The 18,364-nt window shown below is 41.6% G+C and overlaps 1 protein-coding gene across 1 annotated transcript in view; it reads left to right on the forward strand.

Annotated features, from left to right (window-relative positions):
* The window catches only part of TSPAN33 (tetraspanin 33), a 792,963-nt gene that overhangs the window by 338,141 nt on the left and 436,458 nt on the right, over positions 1–18,364 (forward strand). The window contains exon 4 of the mRNA XM_044088828.1: positions 8,860–8,934. Within this exon, the coding sequence (XP_043944763.1) occupies positions 8,860–8,934 (75 nt within the window). The remainder of the gene's footprint in view (positions 1–8,859; positions 8,935–18,364) is intronic.

Here is an 18,364-nt window from a genome sequence, read left to right on the forward strand (position 1 = left end):
TAAGGATTTCCATTTATACTGTATTCCTTGCCTAGGCCCTGATCACAGCGTGCCTGGCTGTTGGTTTTGTGCTCGATTTAACCAGCGCACTATTAAGCATCGGTATATTTTTGCATCAAAGTATTTTGGAAACAGATTCAACTACCCAGAAATGTCTTCGGATAGCAATCAGACTACTGGAGTACATTAAAAACGCAAAGAAAAGGACAGAGAAAGGCAGTCGAGATCCAAAACCGACGACGAAGCTTCTCCTAAGCCAGTCGCCAGTTTGCCGGTACTCAGTGAGGTGCTTTTGCAGCCCCTGATGCCTGCTACCTTTGAGTCGCAGGCCTCTACCAACACCCATGTGGAGTCCGGCTTGCTGCAAGATACTTAAGGTATTGGACCGACGGATGTATCTCCCTCGGATGGGTCTGGAGCCGCTGAGCAGGCACCAGCTTCTGAGGGTGTAGTCAGACCTCAACATTTGTATATCAAACCGATGACAGCTGCAAAACCAAAGACTAAAGCAACTTCTAAAACTAAAAAACTGACGCATGAGCCATGTGCACAGGCCTCTATGCCTAAAAAGCAGATGATCAAAATGGCTGAAGACCTTATTACCTTGATCAGGGGTACCCATCCCCCTCCAGATAAGAGGCCTAGGCAAGACACTGATTATGAATCTTCAGATCAGGTTTCCATTTCTTCCGATTCCTCTTCTGATCAGAAATTATCTATACCTCCCTATGAGGATTCTGATGCTGAGGAGTCTATTCCATCTTCATCTCCTCCTGAGGATTCATTTGGAGAAACCTTGCATACTTTAAGGGAGCATTTTCACTGGGAAGAGTCGAGACTTCTCAATCAAAAAAAGAGGCTCAGGGATTTCCTTCTCCATCAGCACAAGCTTTTAGCCATTCCCCCTGTTTTAGACATTGTGGATGATGTGTTTTCAGAGTCAAGCTTGACCCCTGACTCCTTACCTCTGGCTCCCAGTAAGCCTGACAGATATTACAGGGTCCCTGTCTCACGTAAATTTTTATTTAGAAACCCTGCTGCTGATCCTGAAACTATTTCACAGGGTCCAAAGGGAGTTAAGGCCTCAACAGCAAAAAATCCTACCCCCTCTGACAGAGATTCAAGGGCACTAAACAGATGGGGGGGGGGGGGTTTATACATCTGCAACCTTGGCAATCAGGGCCTTAAACTGTCAATTTCATATGCTAAAGTACGAACAACATGTTATGGGATTGCTGAAGCAGAAAATGACGTTGATTTCAGAATGTGCAGAAAATAAAGAATTGCAGGAATTATTGCATGCAGCTGAACAAGTTGGAAAGCATACTTTGCAATGTGGTTTTGATTCTTAGAGGCCTCCTGCAGGGCCACAGTTACTGGATCTGTGATTAGGAGGCATGCCTGGTTAAAGGAACAAAATTTGCCTGATCATGTTAAAGCTAAATTGCTAGTTGCACCTTTACAGCATGATTCTCCGTTTGGTATTAAGGCAGAAGAGGTTTTAAAGAAAATGGAAGACAAAGCTAAGTCTATGCAAACTGTTAAAGACGTCTTACAAGTGTAACTATGAAGATTCAGTAGAGACTGGCCTACAAAAAATTGGTCCTTTCCTGTGTCAGACAGAGCTCAAAGGGGCAAATCCAGACACCGTAAGGGTTCCAGATACAAGGCGCAGGATTCATACAGATCAAAGCAATGGGTCGCTTCTACCTCCAAATCTGGAGGAGATAAAGCGCAAACCTACAGAAAACAATCCCAATGACTTCCCTCTGCCTACACCAAGCACTTACCTTTTGGCAGCTCCCATAGGGGGGAAAGTTAGCACTTTTTCCTCAAAATTGGCAGTTAATAACCTAAGACAAGTGGGTACTAAACATAGTATCACAGGGATACAGATTCCATTTCCATACTCTGCCAATGGCAGATGGATGGCCAGATCTGCCAAAAAACCAATGGGCAGAGGCACAGAAACAGGTTATGTCCTTCATGGATATGGGGGCCATTCAGCCAGTACCAGACCAGGAAAAAGGACAAGGTTTTTACTCAACTGTTCTTGGTACCCAGAAAGGACAAGGCCTGGTGGCCAGTACTGGATTTATCGATTTTTGAACACATACCTGGACATTCCAAATTTCAAAATGCTGACTTTGCAGCAGCTTCTGCCCATGCTGGGCAAGAATGCTTGGCTGGTGACATTAGACCTAAAAGAGGCATACCTGAATGTCCCAATAAAACAATCATGCAGAAGATACCTCAGATTCAAGGCTGGCTTAATGCATTACCAATTCTGTGCACTGCCCTTTGGCTTATCTAATGTGCCCAGGGTCTTTACAAAGTGCCTGGCACCAGTAATTGCATTTTGTAGACAAAGAAGTATACAAATATATCCTTACTTAGACGACTGTCTCATTCAAGCAGAGAACAAGGACATTCTTCTTCGACACCTGGCGTTTGTGAAAAGGCTTCTAACATGCCTAGGGTACACAATAAACGAAAAGAAATCACAACTGGTACCCTATCAAAAGATAACATTCCTGGGTGCAAGCTTGAATACAACTGACCAGATGGCTTACCTCATGCCAGACAAGCAACAAAAACCCAGTTATCTGCAAGACAAATACTGTAGGCTCTGGGCTTCATGGCATCCTGCATCCTACTGATTCCATATGCAAGACTGCATATGAGGAAACTTCAATGGTACCTGAAAAGTTTATGGAGTCAACATTCTCACAGCCTGGAAGCAATGATTCCTCTCATTCCCTGCCTACAACAGGAGTTTCTATGGTGAGCAAAGGCATGTCATCAAAACATGGGACGGGCCATCACTCTTCCCCCCTTCCAGCCAAACCATAACAGATGCCTCGGATTATGCCTGGGGGGGCCCACATGGCAGGAAGACGCATTCAGGGCATATGGACCCCAAAACAAATGCATCTACATATCAACCAGAAAGAAATGCTAGGTGTTCAAAATGCCCTAACAGCCTTCAAGGACTTAATTCATCCAGGACAACTACTGATAAAGATGGACAACACCACAGTCATGTGGTATATAAACAAGCAAGGGGGCACACACTCATACCCCCTTTGCAGATTAGCCATGGCACTGTGGGGCACAGCTTTGACCTACCAAATACATCTTCAAGCTCAATTCCTGCCAGGAAAACAAAATACACTGGCAGATGATTTAAGCAGAAACCTTATGGATCCTCACAAGTGGAAACTAAATCTACAAGTCTTCAGCATGATAACGGAGAAATGGGGGAGCCCAGACATAGATCTATTTGCCTCTCCTCAAAATTATCAATTGAAAAGATTTTGCACAAGGACTTATCACAGACAAACATGGAAAGTGGACGCCCTATCCTTCCGTTTACGCCTTTCCTCCTCTGCCTCTTATCCCCAAGGTCCTCCTAAAAGTCAGACAAGAGAAACCAAAGATGATACTAATTGCCCTGGACTGGCCCCACCAGTACTGGTACCCAATTCCAAGGAACTTGTCTCAATACCCAGCTTGGACCTTGCCTCAAAGACCTCAACTACTGTCCCAGCATAACAATCAGATTCTGCACAATCCACTACAGACACTGAACCTGGCAGCATGGCTGATCATGTAGTTATACAAACAACTCCTCTCAGTAAAGCTGGGATGGATGTCATTTTGGAAGCCAGAAGGCCTAGTACTAGAAAATCTTATGCTGACAAATGGAAGAGATTCTGTGCTTGGAATCAAGCACAAAGAACTGATACAGCAGAACAAAATATTCCTCCGATATTACAATGCTTAACTGAGGTGCTTGACAAAGGCCTGTCTTTCTCATCTATTAAAATCCATGCCTCTGCCATTTCGGCTCATTACAATAGAGCCACCAATCTTTTCTCATCCTTTACTAAAGCAGTATCTTAGAGGAGCCAAAAATTTAAGGCCTCCTAGAAGATCACCATTACCTGCATGGGACCTCAATTATATGTTGGAAAAGCTCACCCTGCCACCATTTGAACCAGCTGCTACCGCTGATGTAAAGTTCTTATCATGGAAAACCACTGTGTTACTAGCAATTACTACAGCAAGAAGAGTTTCAGAGCTACAGGCTCTCATGGCTGTAGAGCCTTTTATCATATTTTACCCAGACAGGGGGTGTCTGAGGACAAATCCTACTTTTATGCCTAAGGTGGTTTCCAGTGTGGCTCTTAACCAAACAATTCATCTGCCAACCTTTTATCCAAATCCGCAGATTAAGGGGGAGAGAATTCTGCATTCTTTGGACGCACACAGACAGCTAAGATTCTGTTTGAGCAGGACTAAAACTCCAAGAGAAACTGAGCAATTACTAGTGTCAAGATGCTGCAGGATCAGAAGGAAAGGTTATTTCAAAGCAGACAATTTCAAAGTGGATAAGCCACTGCATCCGTTTTTGCTACCTACACCATGGTAAACCTGTGCCCAAGGGCATTAGGTCTCATTCCACCAGAGCTGCTGCTACTTCAGCAGCCTTTCCCAGAGGAGTACCTACCAAAGACATTCTAGAGGCTGCTACTTGGAGTTCTGTTCACACCTTTACAAAGCATTATCATTTGCCTCTCTACTCTACTAAGTCCAGGGCAGGCTTTGCCACTGCAGTGCTGCATGGCCTTATAGCCGCACCTAATGCTGTTTAGCTCCAGTCTCCCAACCATAGCTTTGGGATTCTACCCAAATGTAATGACTGCAACAGTGAAACACGAAGAACATAGTACAGTTGTGTACATTTACCATAAATGTAGATGTTCGAGTGTATTCACTGTTACAGTCCAGGTTACCCTCCCGCCATCTCTTTGTCATTTTGGAGTTTATCTTTCCTTCTCTATCTTCTACAGCCTATGTGGTGTATTTGCTTGTAGATGAAGGTAAAGTTTATATTGATGCATGTATATATGTATATTTTTGCTACCTTTTTGGGGGCACCTTACATCTGGGGCAAGAAAAACTACAGCAAATGGTGTCGGCTGCATGTTTTATACCCCCTGACGACCTGACGTCATGGAAGAGAAGACAGCAACCAACGCAGAACCCAAGACTTTGGAATTCAGGCTGACTGAGGGCAACCTGCCAGCAGATTACCCTAATGTAATGACTGCAACAGTGAATGCACTCGGAACATCTACATTTATGGTAAATGTACACAACTGTACTTTGCATATATGGTGTTGTAGTTACTAAAGGCTGAAATAAAAAAAAAAAAAATACTATTCAGGGACAGCATTTGAAAGACAATAGAATTAAAATTGTTAAGTTTATGAAAGAGTGGGTTAGTCAAACAATGGATGTGAAGAGGGGCATGACAGTTGCAAAGTGGAGTGTTGCCTTTTTTGTACATTTGTTAAGTTGGGCTGAGGGGGGGTTAGTGAAGCAGATTGAAAAGAAACATGGTAGTTAAGAGGGTAACCACGGATTTTATCCGATGTTACTAAAGATTAAGTGGGGACAGGCCAGAAGCTATTGCAGTATCCCCCTTTCAAACCAGGCAACACTGGGTATTTCTCCCATATAGCCTTGCAAGGCCTAGGAGGAAAGTATTTCCTCAAGTTGTGCACCTCTTTGTCAAAACAACGGGCCCAACAGTTTGCCACCATCTCTGTTTCGACATTTGGTGGAAATTTAGCTGCGACATATATTGCTCTGCCGGAATCCTTTATAAACTTAAAAATTATGCTGCTGTTTGTTTCTTAAACATTACTATTATGCCCTAAAATCTGATAATTAATCATGCTTTTAGCTGACTACTTGTTCATTACATTCCTATTGATTATATGTACCTTTTCTCCAGTCTGTCTTAAATCAAAATTCTACCGAATCAAACCTAGTGTTTCCAGTAGGTCTCACCTGTTTGGCAAACCAAGCTGCCTACCTCCGTGAAGATGGGTGAGCTTTCAGTGGCTGCTCACCCCCATGCTCCCTTGCAAGCTTATACAGGTGCCCATGCTGTTAATTGAGCTCTGCCTCAGGCATAGGGCTTTATCCTTGTGTGTCACAGACCTGACTAATTTTGGTCAGTCATTAACACATGAGCTGATGGCTTAAGCAAAGTCATTTTTTAACTCTGTTTTACATGTGAACAGAGGTTAGAGTGGGATACCAACATCAGTTGTGACATCCATTCTGAACACTGGTGTCTTGGCATCCAGCCTTCTAGGTGTACCAAAATGTCCAGTAACTTTTGCAATTATCAATAGCTAACACTTTGTTCTGCAAGTCAAATGAAAAAAGTTGGTTATTAGGTTTTCTAATATTACTCTAGAGATGATTCATCATTTATACTCTTGGTTCAAGAGGCCCAAACTTAAACGTTAAGAGTCTCCTTTTTTCTCGGTAACTGAAAGGCCTCCCAGTACATCTCTCGATATATAATCCTGTATAGCACAAAAAACGAAGTGTGGGATGCAAGTTGTTTTTTTCCCCAAAAGTGTGAATCGGCTGGGCTTATAGGCAGCATATTCCTAACATCTCTAGAATGTGTTAAAATGTGTTCTGACCTTCCTCTTTGTCTCCCCTATTTACAGTATCTAGCAGAGACAAGTCTGAGTATAGATAACATGGCCACTCTTGCTAGGGTACTTCGCACTGATGACAGTTTCATTGCTTAATTGGGCATACTGGCACACTGAATATGATAAGCAGGGGAGAATGCCTGTTCTAACCATACAAAGTTCATTCTCATATGTACCCAGTTAGATTAGATGGTCCTGCAGACTGTTGGGGTTTCTATATGATAACCATCTGATGAATCTACAAGACCTAATAACCTAATAACCTTGTGGATGGGGGAATCGTAGGTTTGTCCCAGGGATTACTCCAGTGTCACTATTAGACAGAGGCACAGTAAACTAAACCTTAAAAAGGGCACAGTATACTCAAATCAAGGGGTGGCGTAAGCCATACAGAATCGGGCTAGGCTTATAATTGCCTCAGGGCAGATAGCCTAGTATGAACCTATGAACCTCATCTCAAGGCATGGTCTTCCAAAAAAAAAATTCTAGCTAAAATAGTTTTTTTGCATTTTTGGGGAAATTGGTCACAAAGCAGAGTTCTTAAATATCCACTATTTAAGCAATAGCCCACGCCTGGGTGTGGTTAATGCTGAATTTACCAACGGTTGGTGTGGTTTGGTCACAAGGGCGAAGCCCGAGTGGCCAAACAAAGACAACCGTGGGTAAATCCAACATTAACCACACCCAGAAGTGGGTTATTGCTATTATACAATGACATTATTTAAGAAAAAAATACTTTTCTTAAATAATGGCATTGTAGAATGCCTTCGTGCTGCCCGTCCGCAGCTGTCTGGTATTCTGCGGCAGTTCTGAGGTACTGCGCATGTGTATGCTTACGCAGTACATCAGAGCTGTGTGTGGAAGCAACGGAGAAAGGAAGATTTCCGTTGCTTTTTAAAAGGTGTTTCGCTATGTTAGGAGTTTAACATAGCGAGATACCTTTAAAAAAAGCAATGGAGAAAGGAAGATCTCCGTTGCCTTTTTTTTTTTTTTAAGATATCTCGCTATGTTAAACCCATTTAACATAGCGAGATTACAGCAATGGAGCTCTTCTGTTCTCCCTCGCTGTCTAACACACACACAAAAAAAAAAAAACTTATACTAATGGAAAAAGTCCGGACCTTTAGTATAAGTCTGTTTTACAATGGGCACGTTGACCAATCAGCGTGCACGTTTTGGAATATTAATGGGAGGTCATTGTATAATATAGCAATAACCCTCGCCTGGGTGTGGGTAATGCTGGATTCACCCACGGTTGGTGTGGTTTGGTCACGAGGGTGAAGCCCGAGTGGCCAAACAAAGCCAACCATGGGTAAATCCAGCATTACCCACACCCAGAAGTGGGTTATTGCTATTATACAATGACATTATTTAAGAAAAAAAAAAAATTACTTTTCTTAAATAATGGCATTGTATAATGCCTCCTTGCTGCCCTTCCTAAGCTGTCTGGTATTCTGCGGCAGTTCTGATGTACTGTGCATGCGTATGCCTAAGCAGTACATCAGAGCTGTGGGCAAAAGTAACGGAGAAAGCAAGATCTCCGTTGCTTTTTGCAAACTGTCTCACTGTGTTAAAGGAGTTTAACATAGCGAGACAGTGTGAAGCAGCGGAGATCTTGCGTTCTCCATTGCTGTAAAAAAAGAGTTATAGTTATGGAAAAAGTCCGGGTGACAGGGCCTTTTTCCATTACTATAACTCTGATTTACAACGTGCACGATGACCAATCAGCGTGCACATTTTTTAATATTAATGGGGGGTCGTTGTATAATTTGCAGTAATTAATATGCTTTATCTTTGAGACTGTTTCTAGTCATTCTGGCTGTCCTGCTATACGCTTCTTTAGCCTTTGGCAGGCAACCTTATCGAGATGTCTAAAGGTGCTGTATGAAGCTCTGCTTCGCTAGAGCATATTTTACATGCCTTATGCATTCTTCATGAGGCCCTTTGGAAGTAGAAGGGCTTTGCTTGCAGTTTGTTTTCTGCAGAATGTTTTTCCTTGCTTCCTTTTTGGCTGTACAAAAGGATGTTCATGCAAGGAATGTCACGCGGGATGTATGCTATGAAATCCAGGCCCATGTAATTTTGCTCATACTTTCATTGTTGCTTAAATTTGGTTTCTCTGTAGAACTTTACTCTAAATTTATTCTTGCTTTTTTTTTTTAATTTGTTCGATCTTTTTGCCAGTTTAATATGTCCAGATACGTTTTGAAATTTTTGTGCTTCATATATGAAGATGTCTTAATCAACAGTTACCTACTGTGTTTAAACTCTGGTTAATTTCTTAGAAAAATTTGTTTACATATTTTGACTGTTTGTTATGCTTTTATTTTAGTTTTGCATTTGCTTGACAATAGTTTTCCTGATGCAACTTGCCTGTGGAGTCCTGGGCTTCATTTTTTCTGACAAGGTAAGGAGTAAAATGCATGTCAAAAGAAATTAAGCTATTTTACAGAAGCCTGTTGTGATGGTGTGTGTGTGTGTGTGTGTGTGTGTGTGTGTGTGTGTGTGTGTGTTTGTGTGAAAAATGCTTAGTATTATAATGAATTTGCACAGGATTTTAGTGCAACAATTTCACCAGAGTCATAGTCATGATGCAAATGCATTTATTTGCCAGAACCGTGTCCGAGGCCACTGCAGCTAATGCATATAACTCGATGTGGTCCATGGACCAGTACCTGTCTGCAAATTGTTTACTGGTCTGCAGCCTGTTTTATTTTATTTTGATAAAAAAACAATACAAACCGCAGAGCTCCTTCCCCGAGGTTCCAATGCCAGATGGGGGAGATGATTGATTAAATGCACCATTGAGACCATGCAGTTTGTTGGCAAGCCAGTGATTATGAGGTTTGCTGGCTGGCTGGGGAAGAAGCTTCTTGTGCATGAGACAGGTTTTTATTAATATGGATACATACAGCAGTCTGTAAGTAATGAGTGGTATTTGAGTTTCGGACTTCATATCATTTAAAAAATACAATGTAGAGCCTGTTGTAGCAACTTTCCAAGTGCAGATTCTTCATTTAAGAGGTTGAGAGGGTAGAGGAGGTTTGCAGTGGGTTGCCCAGTATGGTTCTGACAGCAGTGAGCTGTGAATGCATTTATTTAATCGCAAGCAGCTAGAAGGTGTATACAGATGGGTCTGTTTTACATAGACAACTTTTCACAAAGTCAACTTTCATATGGCCGAGACCATATGATCGACTTTCAGAAAGCCGACCATGTAAAATAGACACAAAAAACAGAACAAACACTTACCTTAAAAATGTTAGCAGGGGGGCCAGCCCCCCTGCACCCTCGGGGAGGGCTCCGCCCCCCACACCACCCGTAACTTAAATATACCAACTTCGAGATCGCTCTACAGTGCGGAAGAGGGAAATTTTCCCATTCCGCGCTGTATGGAGATAGCGGTTCCCCATGGTCAGCTTTTCAAAAGTCGATCATGTGGTCTTGGCCATATGAAAGTCGACTTTGTGAAAAGGCAATCATGTGAAGGGGACCCATACAGACATACAAGTAGCTATAATTGATAGTCATGTGTGTTTATTTCTACAGTGGGATTTGATCTCAACCATTTCCAGTCTTTTCATTTTTTTAAATATTGTCTCTTGTTTTACTGTATTTGTGATAAAATGTGTGTATTTTGGTCACATTTTTGTGGATTGTAGTCGCTAAATGACAGACATCATGACAGACATCTGAGTTTCAGACTTTGTAGCATTCAGAAAATGCTTGCAAATGCAAACCAGTTATTGTAGCAACTTTAAGTATGTTACAGCAATATTTAAAATCTGGCCCGATTTGGGTGTGTGTTAATGAATCTATTTTGGGGTAGAGTTGAGATGCGTCTATGACGAGTTGTTCTTCACTTTAATCCTAGTGGCACACCGGAGGGGTTCACAGGAAGTTTTGTTGGTGGTAGGAAGTTGGGCATTATTTCCAGGCATGCTGTTTTATCCTCATAAGCATTTGTTATTTCAGTTTATTGGGGAAATACTATTTGTCAGCCCTAACATTAACACTTGGGCACAGTTTTTTTTTGTTTATTTGCAAATTACCTTTTTCAGAATGAGTTCTAGTGTATTATCATTATATAGATATATTTTGCATTTGTAAAGGAGATATTTCTCTTGGGCAGGCTTTTTGTCAAGAGTTGCATAACCATCAGTATGGTCTTTCATTTACCTAAACTAGATGAAAATGCAGTCAATTTCTTTAGATGTGACCTTTAAAAAAGTAGCTGGTAAGGAAGTTCTCACAAATACTTGGGGAAAACCAGCAAATTCACCAGTTCCTTTGTCTCCCTATGGTTGTCACCCTAGACACACACGGTCATGTTTGCCTTGTAGTGAGTTATTACTAGTAAGGAGAGTGAGTGCGTGCAGGAGTGGCCTTAGGTCAACTGGTACCCTAGGCAAAAGGGCTCCATGGCGCCCCTTACCACACCATCTGGTGCCCCCATCCTGGTCTACCTACACCAAATAAATATTGGAAAAGCACCCCTGCTACAGTGGCGTCCTAGGCGACCACCTAGTTGGCCTATGCTTAAGGCCGGCTATGAGTGCATGTAATATGATCAGACTTTCTATTAGAAGTAAAGAGGTTTGTGATACTTTTTTACAGAGTGGCTATGCTGACTTGGATGTTAATAAGGTATATAATATGTTGGTATATAATGTAGTGTCACAAATGTCTAGAGAACAGGCACTGGACCAATAAAATTGAAAGAGGGGAATGGAGTGCTAATTGTAGAAGCCTCAAGGAATACTTGGCACATAGCCACTTTATAAAAAGTGTCTTAAATAGAGGTCCAGGTCGTTCAAACAATGCAACCTTTCCATGAGGTGTGCCTGCTGTATTTGTTTTAGTAAACAAAGGGATTTCGGCACAATAAATGGAAAATGTACAAGTGAATATAATTTGATTGTAATACCAATGGAATGATTTATGCTTTTAGATGCCCTTGCAATTTTAGTTTAAAGATTACAGGAAAATATTGGAGAGAAAACATGAAGGCGAATAGCACTGTAGCTATGTTTTTTGTTTTCCAAAAACCTGAAGATTATAGTGGTGTAGCTAGAGTTTGTGCACCGCCTGGGGCTGTCTTTGAGTTTGCCACCCCTCCCTCTTCACAAAGTCATGGTCAAATGGGGCTCCCCCATACACAGCACCCCCTCAGCCATTCCAGTGTCCCATTACTTGCCTGTTTTTCTCCATTTACCATAAACACTGTAATGTGCATACTGTTTTATACTTTACCTCTACAAGGATTATCTGTATCTGGATTTAATTTAAAATTTTTATTTTAAATTTTATAGAATGGACACTGACAGACATCTGCTAAATAAAGCAATACAGTCTCAGAATGAAAACAGACTTGGCATTAAAACGTCTCTGCCCCTGAAACTTATATTCATTGAAACAGCATTGAAACCCACATTCAAAGAAAATGCATCTGTCCAGTGGCACATGACAAAATATTGCTACTTTTTGACTACCTCCAGCACCATACAAGCCCTGTAATCTTGTATTCTGCTGGACTTGTAAGATGCTTGTACTTGACTTGGGAACATGGAAATGTCACTATTAAGATAAAGTGAATTGCACAAGATCACGTTTTTAGGGTTTGATGATGTAATGCCCCATGACCCCTTCAACTTAACCCCCCTCTATTTAGAGGCTTATGAGGAAGAACTTAACCCCACACATCCCATGATACCCAGTCTCATTTTAGGGTGAAAAGCAAACTGTTACCTGGTGGCATGCTTTAGAAATAGTTACAAATGCAGATGCTATAAGCAGCAAGATCACGTGAACTGTGGAACCATACCTTTCTAATTCGTAGCACAAGAAACGTGAACAAGGGAAATAATAATGGTGGGACAAAGACTCAAAATAGGGCAAGATTTTAAATATTGTTCTTATAAACTTGGAAAGTTGCTAAAATAATAGTGTTTGCATTGGCATGCATTTTTAAATGATATGGGGTCTGAAACTCAAATGTCTGTCATTATTTAATGACTTCAGTCCTCAACGATTTTTGAGAAAACTATGTGAGGAATAGTCACAAAGTATGAGCCAAAAATCTGGACTTTACTCAAAAATCTTGACATTTGAGATGTATGTGTGTATAACTTTTAAGTGCAGTTCCTCATACCTCTCTACATCTCAGTTCAAGAATGCTGGTTAAAGCCTAATGCACTTTGGCAGGGAGGAGCGAATCAGGAACAAATTTTAAACATAGTTCTTAAAAAGTTGCTAGAATAACATGTTTTGCATTAGCATGCATTTTCTTGAAGATAGAAAGTCTATCTGGAACAACTGATTGCAGGGTATTTCCTCAAGACTTCTGTGCCCTTCTTAATTCCACACTGATCAAGTCCATCATCAAATACAATGTCTCTTTGAGATGCACTTTACTAATTGCATCAGCTAGTTGGAGAGATCCTAAAGGTTCTTGAAAAAAGAACATTAGCTACCAACGGAGGCTTGAAGCCAGCTCCTGAGGGATGATCTTTGTCTTCCCTTCTAGGCCATTAGGGATCCAGCAGCCCAAGCCCTGTTACTTTTAAACAAATCAAACAGTCTAGTAGATACCAGAATGTGAGATCTGAACCTGCTTTAGCAGACAAGCAAAACACACTGGACAGAGATTTGTCATGCAATGACTAGCCTTTCTCACAAACTCCCTCTCTGTATCAAGCAATATGACACATTACCTTCTTTTAAGAAATGGACAGCTATTGCTCCTTAAAAAGAAGAGATCTAAAGGCAAGTGCTGTAAAGAAAGACACATGACCCAGCTGCTTTGTATTTTCTAAGATTTTATGATCAATAGTCTTTCAGTGAACCCAGCCACTGGTGATGCACAAGCCAGTGCATTTCTTTGTGCCAGTCCTAAGACCGGATAAATGTAGAGGGTTGCATCAGGAAGGGCATCCGGTGTAAAATTTTGCCAAATCATACATGCGGGCAACAGAGATATACATACCGGATCGGTCGAGGCCCGGGTAAACGACCGCCACCATTACTGTTGGGCCATCAGGGTGCTGGCAAAAATTGGGCTACTGTTGGCCGAAGGAGGAGGAGGGGGAAGGCATGCCCGAAAGCAGGTAAAGACTAGGACTGTGATAGTGAGGGTCGGAACTCTGAATGTTGGCAGTATGACTGGTATAGGGAGAGATCTAGCTGATATGATGGACCAAAGGAAGGTTGGTATATTGTGTACAAGAGACCAGATGGAAAGGGAGCAAGGCTAGGTGTATCGGAAGTGTGTTCAAATTGTTTTATCATAGTGTGGATGGGAGGAGAAATGGCATAGGGGTTATCCTGAAGGAACAGTATGCTAAGAGTGTTTTGGAAGTGAGAAGAGTGTCTAATAGAGTGATGTTTATGAAGCTGGAAATTGATGGTGTAATGATGAATGTTGTTAGTGCATATGCTCCACAAGTTGGGTGTGCGATGGATGAGAAAGAAAAATTCTGGAGTGAGTTGGATGAAGTGTTGATGACTGTACCCAAGGGTGAGAGACTGGTGATAGGAGCAGATTTCAATGGGCATGTTGGTGAAGGGAACAGAGGGGATGAGGAAGTGATGGGTAGGTATGGTGTTAAGCAAAGGAATGCAGAAGGTCAGATGGTAGTGGATTTTGCGAAAAGGATGGACATGGCTGTGGTGAATACGTATTTTAACAAGAGGGAGGAGCATAGGATGACATACAAGAGTGGAGGAAGATACACACAAGTTGATTATATCTTATGTAGAAGGGCCAGACTGAAGGAGATTGGAGACTGTAAAGTAATGGCAGGGGAAAGTGTAGTTAGGCAGCATAGGATGGTGGTTTGTAGGATGACACTGGTGATCAAGAAGAGGAGGATGAATGTGAGGGCAGCACCAAGGATCAAATGGTGGAAATTGAAAAAGGGTAATTGTGAGGTGGAGTTCAGGGAAGAGTTAAGACAGGCACTGAGTGGCAGTGAAGAGTTACCAAACAGCTGGGTAACTACAGCAGCGCTAGTAAGAGAGATGGCTAGAAAGGTGCTTGGTGTGACTTCTGGAAAGAGGAAGGAGGACAAGGAGACCTGGTTGTGGAACGAAGAAGTACAGGAGAGTATACATAGAAAGAGGTTGGCGAAGAAGAAGTGGGATTGTCAGAGAGATGAAGAAAGTAGTCAAGAGTATAAGGAGATGGGGTGCATGGCAAAGAGAGAGGTGGCGAAGGTTAAGGATAAGGTGTATGAAGAGTTGTATGAAAGGTTGGACACTAAGGAGGGAGAAAATGACCTGTTGGCTAGACCGAGGGACCGAGCTAGTAAAGATGTGAAGCAGGTAAGGGTGATAAAGGATAATGAGGGAAATGTACTTGCAAGCGAGGAGAGTGTGTTGAGCAGATGGAAAGAGCATTTTGAGGGGCTGATGAATGAAGAGAATGAGAGGGAGAGAAGGTTGGATGATGGGCAGATAGTGAATAATGAAGTGCAGTGGATTAGCAAGGAGGAAGTAAGGATAGCTATGAAGAGGATGAAGAATGGAAAGGCTGTTGGTCCAGATGACACACCTGTGGAAGCATGGAGGTGTTTGGGTGAAATGGCAGTGGAGTTTTTAACTAGATTGTTTAATGAAATCTGGAAAGTGAGAGGATGCCTGAGGAATGGAGAAAGTGTTTTGGTACCGATTTTTAAGAATAAGGGTATGTGCAGAGCTGTTATTACAGAGGGATTAAATTGATCAGTCACAGCATGAAATTTTGGGAAAGAGTAGTGGAAGCTAGGTTAAGAAGGGAGGTGATGATTAGTGATCAGCAGTATGGTTTCATGCTAGGAAAGAGCACTACAGATGCGATGTTTGCTCTGATAGTGTTGATGGAGAAGTACAGAGAAGGTCAGAAGGAGTTGCATTGTGTCTTTGTGGACTTGAAGAAAGCATATGACAGGGTGCCTAGAAAGGAGTTGTGGTGTTGTATGAAGAAGTTGGGAGTGTCAGAGAAGTATGTAAGAGTGATACAGGATATATACGAGGGTAGTGTGACAGCGGTGAGGTCTGCGGTGGGAGTGACGGATGTGTTTAAGGTGGAGGTGGGATTACATCAAGGATCAGATCTGAGCCCTTTCTTATTTGCAATGGTGATGGACAGGTTGACAGACAAGATCAGACAGGAGGCCCCATGGACTATGATGTTTGCAGATGACATTGTGATCTGTAGTGAGAGTAGGGAACAGGTGGAGGAGACCCTGGAGAGGTGGAGATATACTCTAGAGAGAAGAGGAATGAAGGTTAGCAGGACTAAGACAGAATGTGTGTGTGAATGAGAGGGAGGATAGAGGAATGGTGAGGATGCAGGGAGTAGAGGTGGCGAAGGTGGATGAGTTTAAATACTTGGGATCAATAGTTCAGAGTAATGGTGAGTGTGGAGGAGAGGTGAAGAGAGTACAGGCAGGTTGGAGTGCATGGAGAAGAGTGTCAGGAGTGATTTGTGGCAGACTAGTACCAGTAAGAGTGAAAGGGGAGGTCTACAAGAGGGTAGTGAGATCAGCTATGTTATATGGGTTGGATACAGTAGCATTGACAAAAAGGCAGGAGTCGGAGCTTGACATGGCAGAGTTGAAGATGTTAAGATTTGCACTGGGTGTGACAAGGATGGACAGGATTAGGAGTAAGTATATGAGGGTCAGCCCAGGTTGGAAGGTTTGGAGACAAAGCCAGAGAGGCAAGATTACGTTGGTTTGGACATGTGCTGAGGAGGGATGCTGAGTATATTGGGAAAAAGATGCCAAGGATGAAGCTGCCAGGTAACAGGAAAAGAGGAAGGCCTAAGATAAGGTTTACGGATGTGGTGAGAGAGGGCATGCAGGTGGTTGGCGCGACAGAGCAAGATGCAGAGGACAGGAAGAAATAGTAACAGTTGATCCGCTGCGGCGACCCCTAATGGGAGCAGCCGAAAGAAAAAGAAGTTGTTGTTTCCCAGTGTTTTGAATACAAGTAAGAAATCTGTGTCACTCATGTGCCACGTTTACTTTACAGTATGGTAAGATGTTTTACAGTTAGTTCAAACGTAATACATCCCGTTCCTCAGTACCGACTTCTCAAATTCCTCCAAACAACTGCATCTAATAGCAAGTAGAACTTTAATTAGTTTCAACCACAGACTCAAATTAAAATGCATTTTGGACATTATGCTGTCTTCAGACACACACAATTCAAGGCTGGTTAATTCAGGGGCTCAGCTTTTCACAGCAGCTATTTTCAACATAAATTTTTACTAAATGCTCAATTTTACCTTCATTAGTCTTTAAATGTCTTTACCATTGACCTACACCATTTCATAATCCACCCTTCTACCACCAACTTGGATGGGAGATAGGAAATTCACCCCGGGGATCACGTCAGTCGCCCTGCTAGAAAGGGGTCCAGGGAAGTAAATATTGTAGGAAGAATGGCCAGGGAATTATTATGGCTAGGCTTGTATAGGCCCTAGGGCCGAAAGCCTAGTACTAACCTATGTACCTATGAAATTCTGTTCATCTGGGTTCTGTTAGCGCAGATCACATTATATGGAAGGAAGTAAAACACAGTTACCTTGGCTTCATAGTTAACAACGATCCCATGGTACCTTTCTAGACAGAAGTGGATTTTCCTGTTTATATGCTTGCACACACACACGACTTTACAAGTTTTACATCCGTGGTGGCGTCCGTGTGTACAACGTACTCTTGGTCCTCTTTAAAGGAGAAGATGCTGCCACCATGGTATTAAGAAGGTTTGTGTTTTTTAATTAATCAGTATTTTTGAAGTCTGCCACCCCTAAAAATGTGTCGCCTGGTGCGGAGAGCCTCTCTCACCCCCACCTGGCTATGTCACTGGATGATAGTAATTTTTTTATAAACTTCTATTTTATTATAAATAATGCTGAATGAAAGAGAGGGACAAAACATGAAAATTAATTTACTGTGTAAATGTACAGTCTCTAAAGCGCAAAACGTTACAACCAAAAGGGTTAAATAATGAATGTTCATGGGGAAACCAAAAGGGTTAAATAATGAATGTTCATGGGGAAAGTATGTTAAACTAAAGTTTTTAATTGGTTAATTTGATTGTTTCTGTTTTGTAATTGGTTGTTATTTAGTGTGTTGTTTTAAATGTTAAGTAGTGTTTGGCTTAGTGTATATTCTCTTCGGAATGTGTTAGCTGAGGCGCAAGATGAAGTTTTAATAATTTTGTCAAATTACAGCTGTAAATTTATTTTGGAAGGAGCTATTTGAAATAATCACATTTATTTCTGTTGAGGTGTTGGTGGGGTACAAATTTATAGCTGACTGCAATAATCTTACCCTTAATTTTGAGTTGTTTCTTGAATTTCTCATGAGAAATTAGTAAATATTCTTTGTCATAGCATTTTCCAAAGGCTTATTTATATCGTAACATTTTTTGAAAGCATTTAAACTGCTGTGTATTTTTGACTTGTCTGTTGCTGATGTCATTTAAATGCACCTTTAAAAGGTTTGTGGATTCTGACATTTGGTCCTTTTATAAAGACAATGGATACTTATATATTATAGCAACCAGATTCCTAACCGGACATAATTTCTAATGTTTTGGCGAAACAGTGTATGTTAACCTGAAAAGGGGTGTGTGAACTCGTAAGTACTTTTGTGTCGCATTGTTTTTGATCTTGGAAGAGGAGTAACGGCACAATTCCTCTTCCTGGGTAGCGTCCTTTCATGATCTAACTTAATAAGAAATGCAATAAAAATGCCTGTGGTTTCTGAGTCCTTTGAAGAAGGACCTGTTTATTTTACATTTATAAAGCTATAAGGAAAAGGTGTATGAATTTTATTGTAGGTGCA

This window comes from Protopterus annectens, chromosome 11.part0, assembly GCF_019279795.1.
Source record: "Protopterus annectens isolate FY-2018-M chromosome 11.part0, PAN1.0, whole genome shotgun sequence".
Classification (NCBI taxonomy): domain Eukaryota; kingdom Metazoa; phylum Chordata; order Ceratodontiformes; family Protopteridae; genus Protopterus; species Protopterus annectens.